The sequence below is a fragment of the Dipodomys ordii genome, unplaced genomic scaffold (genome assembly GCF_000151885.1).
Source record: "Dipodomys ordii isolate 6190 unplaced genomic scaffold, Dord_2.0 Scaffold8, whole genome shotgun sequence".
Classification (NCBI taxonomy): Eukaryota; Metazoa; Chordata; class Mammalia; order Rodentia; family Heteromyidae; genus Dipodomys; species Dipodomys ordii.
In genome coordinates, this window is record NW_012267224.1 from 9,492,515 (window position 1) to 9,502,992 (window position 10,478).

Consider the following 10,478-nt stretch of genomic DNA (forward strand, 5'->3'; position numbering starts at 1 on the left):
GTACTGGTTCCTAGAATCTAAGCTTATCAAGTAATTGTTAAGTTTCATCAAGGGGAGAGAAGAGTAAGATTTTATTTAGCTTTTGGTCAGTAAGCACAATTTAAATTCAAGATTAGGTAGATCCCTAAAGAGAACTTAAAAATGTTATGATATACATACAAACAACGTTTCATGAAAAACATACTCCAGCAACACATTTGAAAACCATGGGACTTCCCTGTCTTCCCAGCTATGTGATTTACAGATGCCAAAATACAAACTGCACTAAGTTGGCTCAGAGAAAAGCTTCTCAGAATCTTGCCACAAGGCTAACTAACGAGTGTGTTCAAATATAGTTGGTTATCTAAGCAAAATTACTTTTACTAGTTGTTTAAGGAAAGAAAATACACTGAACCTGCAGGAAGTAAGAAATTACACAACAGACATGAGGACAAAAGGAGTACCTCACAGCTTGAACACTTGAGTTGGAACAAATTTTTTTTTTATATTCCATCAAAAAGCACTAGCTACTCAGGAGGCTGAGATTTGATGGTCATGATTCAAAGCCAGCCAAGGCAGGAAAGTCCTTGAACTCTCATCTCCAATTAAATAGCAAAAATAAAATGAACTGAAATAAGCTGGAAGCGGAGCTGTGCCTCAAGCACTAACTAGCCTTGGGCAAAAAAGCTCAGGGACAGCACTCAGGCCTTGAATTCAAGCAAGCACACACACAACACACATACATATCACTTGATACTCTTAAAAATTGAATTACACACCTTTCACTTTCCACCCTCCAAAACAAGTCCTTATCCTCTACAGGGAAAGAAGACTTCATTCACAACTCCCACCATGGACATTTGGCAATGTCTTCTGCAAACATCTTTGGTTGTTATAATTGACAAAGTGTCTATTGGGTCTAATGGCTAGAAATTATGTCAGTCCTATAATAACAGGTATTCTCTGACAAACAACCAAACATAAACATTGCTAGGCTGAAAACCCTGCACTAGAGAGGGAGATCATGTATGGCCAGTGGGTTAATCCTGTAAATCCTAACGATAATACAAACCCCAAAAATTCTAAGGTCAAAAAAAAACAACAACCAGCACTCAACATATCTAGCTCATAACTCAACAGCATCTGATCAAATATTATCAAACACCTCTGTAGAAACTGAACACAAATCACCTAGCAGACCTTTGATATCTACCAGAGCCAATTACCCACAACAATCTTATGTACCATTAATATGCTGAAGAAATCACTTTGGTAAATTATTCCCCCAAAGGAGAGACCCTTAAATCATAGATGTAAAATGGGCCAAGGAATGAATAGAAAATTCAGCTATGTTGTACCCCCAAATTTCACCGTTACAACAATTATGGAAGAGATAAAGAATTTACCAGCAGGTAGGCAATCCATTGTTCAAGAGATAGATGTGAAAGATATCCAAGTATGTTCCATCTACCTGCCATCTCAAATGTATCATCTTTTCTAAAATATAACCTAACCAGCAGAGCACTGGTAGCTCATGCTGTAATAATAACTACTCAGGAGACTGAGATCTGAGAATCATGGTTCAAAGCCAGCTCAGGCAGGAAAGTCTGTAAGATTCTTTTTTTTTTTTTTGGTCGGTCATGGGGCTTGAACTCTGGGCTTGAGCGCTGTCCCTTAGCTCTTCAGCTCAAGGTGAGCACTCTACCACTTGAGCTACAGGGCCACTTCCAAGTCTGTAAGATTCTTATCTCCAATTAACTATCAGAAAACCAGAAGTTGAGCTGTGGTTCCAAGTGGTAGAGCACTAGCCTTGAGCAAAGGAGTTCAGGGACAGTATCCAGGCTCTGAGTTCAAGTCCCACAACCGACAAAAAGAGAGAAAAAAGTAAAACCAATTCTTAACCACTGGGCAACACAAAAACAGAGATAGGTAAGCACCTATAGCTAGGCTATAAAATTAAAATTCAGTCTCTCTTCAGACTAGTCACCTTTCAATGTTCAAGTCCTAATGTTTCTTAGCAGCTGTCACAGTGAAGAGCACAGGGAAATGACTGAATCCTGATACTCCGCCCTAGAGAAACATGGACATTGCTAGAATGCTTATTAGAAAGTTAGGATAACTCATGATCCACCTTTACCTACTGGATCAGATTCTCCAAGTTTTTCAAGTGATCTTCACATACAGCAGTTTAAGAAGCATATTCTAGAAAACTCAAAGTCCATGACAGCCAAAAAAAAAAAGGGCTTTAAGAAACTATTCACTGCTTGGTTTTTCCAAAACCTTATTTTATCCAAATGTTCTCACAACATACCTATAAAAGCCCTGTTGGAAAAGCTTACAGAATGTTATTAAGAATAATATTAGTATCTAAAAATAAATTTGAATTCAGACATCTACAGTGAGTATGTGGAAGACAAACATGAATGTTTTGATGATAAGACAGATGGGCACCCAAGTTCACTCACAAGCTATTAACTAATGAGGACTGCCTGATTTTAGAGCAGCTGTGATGCAAATTTATGCCTTAGTTAAAATACCACTAACAACCTGGGCCTCTGCGAAAGTTGAGACTATAAACAGCTAAATCTTGAAATTCTAAAAATATATAACACCCAGGCTAATTAACTATAACATACGCTATGGTTTATAAGACAGTTGGCTAAGAATTTTACATAGTAGTACTAACAGTGAATAAAAACAAACCACTGAGAAAAGTTGGTTAATGTGTCAAGTTCATAAGTTTAAAGTTGTTTAGTAGAAATAAAGTAACAAAAGCTGAACAATGAAACAAATAATTATACCTCTTGACCAGTTAAAAAAAGGAGGAGATCTCCTTCTTCTTCTTCACACATATGTATCTGGATCACTGTTCGAATTGCTGCCTCAAGATAATCTCTTTCAGGTTCTGGAGTATAAAAGATCTCAACAGGATGTGTACGTCCAGGAATAGTTAAAAGAGGACAGTTGTCGAAGTAAATCTGGAATTTTCCTGCATCTAGAGTAGCACTCATAACTATAACCTGAAAAAAAGAAGCAAATAATTTCAAAATTGCCTTAAGAGTTCATGGTCTCAAGGGGAAGAGTGGGGGAGGGATAGAAAAATATAATAAATAAGTGAACTATAGCATGTCTCTGTGACACAATACCGTAAAAACTAAAGTTTTCTAGAAATAAGTGGCAGGATTGGTAGACAACATTAATACGGAATGATTCCTTCTGCTTTAATTAAAACTTTCCAAAGGGGAAAAACAAGGGCAAAATGCACAAAGTGGCCAGAAAACTACATGTACATCATTTCTTTTTTACATCATTATTAATGAACATAACTTTAAATTTAAAAAAAAACTGCAAGCAAGAGCTACAAAAAGTTAAAATGGAAAAGGCACTGATTTATGCCACTTCTTTCTTTAGGTAAACCATATACTAAGAGTCTCAATTTTTACCTTAAAGGAAGCTATTCCCCAAAACCTTGATAGCTCTATAATGACAGCATTCATTTTGATACTTCTTTTAAAACACTTACCAACAAGTGGTGAGTCTTAATTCCCAAAGAATGATATACACACAAAGCATAAAGAGGAACTTGGGAGACAAAAACACCAGAAAATAGTCTTACACAGTAACACTGGCAAAAGTACACCAGGGAAGGAGAAAATGCAAGATAGTAAGCAATGTATTTGTCATGAGCTTACTGTCCTGAGTATAGTTTTCCTACTCTCAGGTGTTTCTGTTTTAGGACAAAATTAAGAATCTAAGGAACAAAGATGGGTATTATACTTAATGAAGGGTACACTGAGCAGCCCAGCCACTAAAAATTACGGTGTTAAGATTATGAAAAAACTACTTTCCAGCTGGGCGCCAGTGGCTCATGCCTGTAATCCTAGCTGCTCAGGAAGCTGAGATCTGAGGATCAGGGTTCAAAGCCAGCCCAGGCAGTAAAGTCCATAAGACTCTTATCACCAATAAACCACTCAGAAAACCAGAAGTGGCACTGTGGCTCAAGTGGTAGAGGGCTCACCTTGAGCTGAATCGCTGAGGGACAGCACCCAGACCAAGTTCAAGCCCCCCGACCAACCAAAAAAAGAGAGAGAGAAAAAAAGAAGTACTTTCTAAGTAGAAGACTTCTAGGAAGAAATCTTAAGTGAAGTCCCAGAAAGTACACTAAATACAAATAATGTAGACTTGGAGATTCAATTTAGTGGTAGCACTTGTTTAACAAAAGTGCAAGGGCCGGGGCTGGGAAGGTGGCTCAGTGGTAGAGCGCTTGCCTTGCATGCTCAAGGCCCTGGGTTCGATTCCTCAGCACCACATAAGCAAAAAGAAAAAAGCCAGAAGTGGCGCTGTGGCTCAAGTGGTAGAGTGCTAGCCTTGAGCTGAAGAGCTGAGGGACAGCGCCCAGGGCCAGAGTTCAGGCCCCATGACTGGACCCAAAAAAAAAAAAAAAAAAGTGCAAGGGCCTGGGTTTGATCTCCAGCACTCCACCTCTCCTCCTTCCAAACTTCAGAATATCAGGAAACAAATAACTTAGGCACTTGAGTGCTTTTGTTACAGATGATTAGTGATCAGTGTAGCCTTACTCTTATTCATACACTCCAATAAACGAATCAAATGGATAAACTACTTCACCTTTAAGTCTGATCTCTGTCTTACAACCTCCTTTAGGACACCCATCAGAATATCTGTAGCAAGTGTTCTTTCATGAGCTTCATCAAGAATTATTACACCATAGCGCTCCAGGAGGGGATCATTCATGGCTTCACGAAGTAGCATTCCATCAGTCATATACCTATATTCACAATAAACACGTTGGTCAAAGTTCATTTAAGTCATTATAAAATTAAACTCCATTGCATAAAAAAAGAACGGTAAAGAAATTAGGTGAGCAAAAAGCAAAATTCTGCCCAAGGTAAATGTGCTAATATCATAATCAATTGCAAAATTAAGCTTCAAGGCATTTTATACCAACCATATGCCAAATAAATTACCCATAATAAAATTTCATCAAACACTACGATTTGCTGAGACTTTTTTTTTATGTCAGTCCTGAGATCTACTTCTGGCTTTTGTAATCCTAGCTACTCAGGAGGCTGAGGATCACAGTTCAAAGCCACGGTAACTCTTACCTCCAATTAACCCCAAAAAGTAGAGCTCTGGCTCAAGTGGTAACGCCTTAGCACAAAAGCTCAGGGACAGCACCCAGACCCAAAGTTCAAAGCCAAGGACTGGCAAGACAAACAAACTGAATCATAAAATCTCTGGCACTCAAGTACAGGATCTATATCTAAATGCAGTTTAAAAATAGCTTAAGAGGCTGGGGGGTGGGCTCAGGTGGTAGTGTTTCTGCCTAGCAAAATCTAGGCCTTAGTTCAAACTACTGCATCACCACTACCTCCTCCCCACACCAAAGGCAGCTTAAAGAAGACAGTTAATAGAGAATCCAGTCTTCACATGAGTAATTAGCTAGTCAGTATCAGATTAAGGGTGGTTTGCAGACCTGTTTATGGGTCAGCCATCTCCTGTCCATTCTACTCTGACTAATGCTATTACTAATACAGGACAACTGTTATCAAGTTTGGCATGTGGACAAGACAGAAACAGTACGCCTTCAAATGCTGAAGTTACAATTCAGTTAAATATTAAGTCCATTTTATTTTATACAGATTTTAAAGTAGAATGGGGAATCACATCATTTCTTAAGATTTCATTGTTTCAGCTCTTCACCAATATTAGTCTAACAATCTTTTTGGGACTAGTCTGGTATTTTTGTAGTTAATGACATCTGTCAAGCAAACTGAGAGTACACAAAGAACTCACCCAAATTTAGTTATAATTTAATACAATTTTTGGTAGACAAGTCTACTTTCCCTTTGTATACCTTTATCTCTTTTAATTTTATTTTAAAAATTAAACAACCATCACTTCTGAAATGGACAACATCATCAGCTGCAAGATTATGTTACGTAAGACCACGAAAGAAAAGCACTGCCAATTATTATACCATGACTCAACGCCCTAACAGTCCATCCAGCATAGTGCATGAATCAGTGACACCACCACCTCCAATGCTTTGGAATTTCTTTGATCTATTTTAGAGCACTTGGCACTTTGCCTTCAGAGATGCTTTACTCAAGCAGCAAAACATAATTCATTTGTGACTAATTTCCTTGGCTTCAACAGAACTTTTTCGTGATTTTGCAGGACATAATCATAAATACCAAGGAGCCACTGAAAAGAATGAACAAACTTGATATTTTAGAACAATCTCCATGGTACAGAGTGAGTGAAAATATCCCAAATGGAGAAAACATCGGTTCTAAAATAAAATAAAATAAAAAAAATCCTAGCTAGACTGTGCTGTTCCAATACTGTTAAAAGGTTTGGTTATCTTCTACTGTACAGGCTTTCCCATGGCCTAACCAAATATACAGCTATATCCTATCTGTAGTTTGGAGTCTACTTGAAAGGCTAGTATTTTCTGGCACTCATGTTTATTGCTCTTATTTCCTAAGAAAAGTTCTACAAATACTTAAAGAAACTACATGGAATCACAAGTAAGGATAAAGAGTAATAAAATACACAGCAATTAAAAGAACATGTACTTTGTTATGGGACAAACCCAGTCTAGGGGGTCCACTTTTCTAGTACAATAGAAATGCCTGTTGGAATAAAGCATCTACTGGGGCTTTAGAAAAGCTCTGGAAAGCCAGGCATGATGGCAGGCACTAGTAATTCAGTATTAGCAATTAGAAATGCAGGATTCAAAGGGAGGCCTATCTTGTATCACAGAAGAAAGGGAAAAGAGGATAGAAAGTTTGGGGTCTGGAACTGCAGAATTTAAGGACTTAATTATCATAAATTCCAGAACATTAACAAATGTATTTTTCAAAGTATTTCAAGCTTAAAATCCACCTTAAGAATTATATTTTAGGTGGGGTGGGGGGAGAATGGGATGGGAAGGGGAACAAAGGAGGGGGCTACAATGCTTGATAAATGTACTCATTATCTTGCCCATGTAATTGAAACCCCTCTGTACAGTATTTTCACAATAAAAAAAGAATTATATTTTAGCAAGATGCAGTTGGCTCACACCTCTAATCCTAGCTACTCAGGAGGCTGAGATCCAAGAATCACAACTTAAAATCAGCCCAGGCAGGAAAGTCCTTGATTCTTATCACCAATACACCAACAAAAGCTGAAAGTGAAGCTGTGGCTCAAGTGGTAGAGTGCCAGCTTTGAGTTAAAAGCTAAGGGACAGTGCATAGGCCCTGAGTTCAAGAAATGGACCACCAGTCCTCCACCCATGTTTTTTAGTAACAAAATGGAACTGCTTTAAGAGTTGACAATCAATAGAATGGTGTTGTCCTAATAATAACTGACCAATGTAGAAGTTTTACACTATACTATTTAAGACATGTAGAGGAAGTGAAATTGTGGCTTAAAATGGTACAGCACTAGCCCTGAGTGAGAGCTCAAAGACAATGCCCAGGCCTTGAGTTCAAGCCCCACAACCAACAACAAAAAAAGGAAACACATAGAAATATGCCTCTACTACAGAAAAGCTTATACAGATTAACATGCCTACATTTAACAAGTTTGTGTTTAGTAATTTCCTTAAGGTTATATTGAATCAACACTTCTGAAAGAAGTACAGTTGTTCCTCATCAACCTTCCAAGAACCCAAGTTGTACGCCCTCTGGCAGATTCCAAAATCTGTGGACACTCAAGTCTCAGTCTATGCATATCTTTCCATATATTAAAAAACTTACATTATACCTAATTCAATATAAATACAATGTAATACTTAATAACTAATATAATGAAAATCCTATAGAAATAATTACAATGAATTCTTTAATGAGAAAATGCAGCGTTGGGTATAAGTCATAATGTCCTAACAAAACTAAGCAACAACAAAAAAACCACCAAACCAAATTTGTAATATCAAAATTCAATGTAGCTAAAATGATTAAGAAGCCAAACATACAGCTTTGTTATGGCAAAGGCGCTGAAATATATTTGGTGTGTTTTCTGATTTAAAAAAAAGTACCTAACAAACGAAGCCAACAAAACCATTTTTGTTTCAAAACACGTTACCCTGATCCTGCAATTTTAGCAAGGTTTGAACAAAATACTCTTTCACCTCACAACAGTCTTTAAAGAAAGCTAGGATGAATGTATAGAATATTTAAGATTTTTCTAAGATGCTGGCAGTCTTCTCTATTTCATTCTCTCCAACTATTTAAGTAGAAAAGTGAAATAAATAAAAAATCAAGTTAGCTTCCTATGAATTAACAAAGGCCAATTCTATTCAAAGGCCACAACTTTTTCATAAGACTTAAGTGGTTAGAATTTTATCTTCTAGGGGCTGGGAAGGTGGCTCAGTGGTAGAGCGCTTGCTTTGCATGCTCAAGGCCCTGGGTTTCATTCCTCAGCACCACATAAGCAAAAAGAAAAAAGCCAGAAGTGACGCCGTGGCTCAAGTGGTAGAGTGCTAGCCTTGAGCTGAAGAGCTGAGGGACAGCGCCCAGGCCCAGAGTTCAGGCCCCAAGACCAGACCCCCCCCCCAAAAAAAGAATTTTATCTTCTACTCCTTTCTAAATATCCAGAGTAAAATTAAATTACCTACCTGAAGTGCTACAGTTAAATTAGAACAAGGCTTACCACTTAGTAGACATTCAATGAATTAGTTTATAATTATTTGTACAATTAATGGTCTTTCAAGCACACCCATCTGTCTGTTTTCACCTCTTACTTCAAGTACTATTGTATTTATATTCACTCATTCCATAGTAACAACACCTGGGTTTAATTCATGTTGACCTTCCTCAATTGTAATTAATGTGTTAAAATAGCAACTTTGGAGGTCTCTTTTCCATTGGTTTGCCTGACTATAAGATCCAATATAACTTCTCAAAGTAGGAATCCACTACTAGTACTATGACCTGAAAGCTGGTTATTACACTAACAGCAGCAAGAATCATTAACACTGACTGAAATACTTAATCTGACAGAGCTAGGACACCAGCACTGACTCCAAAGGCTTTGCTTCAGTAACTGGTCTTTTTTCCATCTTTTCTTGAGCCACCTACTTTTAAATGATGATGCCTGTGGGACAGGCAACTTCATTGCTTTGTTGTTTCCAGGAACCCCCAAGGAACCTGCTATGTCAGTCCTCTAGCATCAACTTTTTTTTTTTTTTGGTCAGTCATGGGGCTTTAACTCTGGGCTTGGGCGCTGTCCCTCAGCTCTTCAGCTCAAGGCGAGCGCTCTACAGCTTGAGCCATAGCGCCACTTCCGGTTTTCTAGTGGTTTATTGGAGATATGAGTTTCACGGACTTTCCTGCCCAGGCTGGCTTTGAACCTGGATCCTCAGATCTCAGCCTCCTGAGTAGCTAGCATTACAGGCGTGAGCCACAGGTGCCCAACACAACCTTAAAGGTTCTACACTACTCACCTATCTCCTTAAGTGTCACAGTATTTGTATAATGCTTATATTTGTTAACTACTTTTGTATTTTTTTCATTGTCTTGCCTATGGAAATTCCCTACCCTTTTGAGATTAAGGAAACAATTCTACAGCTGTATGATCCAGATATGAAAGTACCCCTTGGCTGGTTTGTTCAAAATTTATTTCACTCAAGCTTTACAAAAGGAGATTTATCACACTATGAAATCCAAGGTTGTTCATTTCTCCCAGTCACTTACAGATTTCAACTACATCCTCATCTTTGCCTTTTCTTGGCTTTCAATTAGCTTACTTCAAATTAAAGACCAAAGGAACATCTTAGGTCAGCACATAGTCTTATACATAAACTAGTCCCAGATTGGGTCTTGGCCTTGTACAATATCCAAATGGAAACAAATTAATGACTCCAAAGAAAAGGATTCAAAATAAAAAGTACCCTATGTACCTTAATACTATACCCTGCTCAACCAGAAGTCTGATAAAATGTCTTTTCATTAATTATCCATCCCCTCCCCTTTTTTAAATAATTATGCAAAAGATCCATCCAAATAGGCTGGATGGTAGGGACAAACTTCACTCATATTATTGCTGTAATACCACCACAAAGGTTCTGTATACAAAGCAAATACACAGATACAGACACAAATCCTGTTCCCAAAAGACTTTCTGGCCTAATTAGGGAATGCAGATAAAAAAGGACTTCTCTGATCCATAAACTAGTCCATTAACATCTTAAAATAGATTGCTGGCTTAAGCCAGTCAGATGTTTATAGAGAATTCATAAAACTACAGTTACCTTCTCAAGTTGTAAATTTTTCTCTTCAGATTAAGAAACAAAGCTATCTGGGCTGGGAATATAGCTTAGTGGTAGAGTGCTTGTCTAGCATGCATGAACCCTGGGTTTGATTCCTCAGTACCACATAAACAGAAAAGGCTAGAAGTAGGGTTGTGGCTCAAGTGGTAGAGCGCTAGCCTTGAGCAAAAGCAGCTCAGGGACAGTACCTAGGCCCTGAGTTCAAGCCCCAGTACTGGGG

At 38.0% G+C, this 10,478-nt stretch overlaps 1 protein-coding gene across 1 annotated transcript in view; it reads right to left on the reverse strand.

Moving 5' to 3' along the window:
* The window catches only part of Dhx15 (DEAH (Asp-Glu-Ala-His) box helicase 15), a 45,035-nt gene that overhangs the window by 20,407 nt on the left and 14,150 nt on the right, over nt 1-10,478 (reverse strand). The window contains exons 4-5 of the mRNA XM_013009006.1: nt 4,606-4,765; nt 2,781-2,999 (exon numbers count right to left, since the gene is read on the reverse strand). Coding sequence (XP_012864460.1) covers nt 2,781-2,999; nt 4,606-4,765 — 379 coding nt within the window. The remainder of the gene's footprint in view (nt 1-2,780; nt 3,000-4,605; nt 4,766-10,478) is intronic.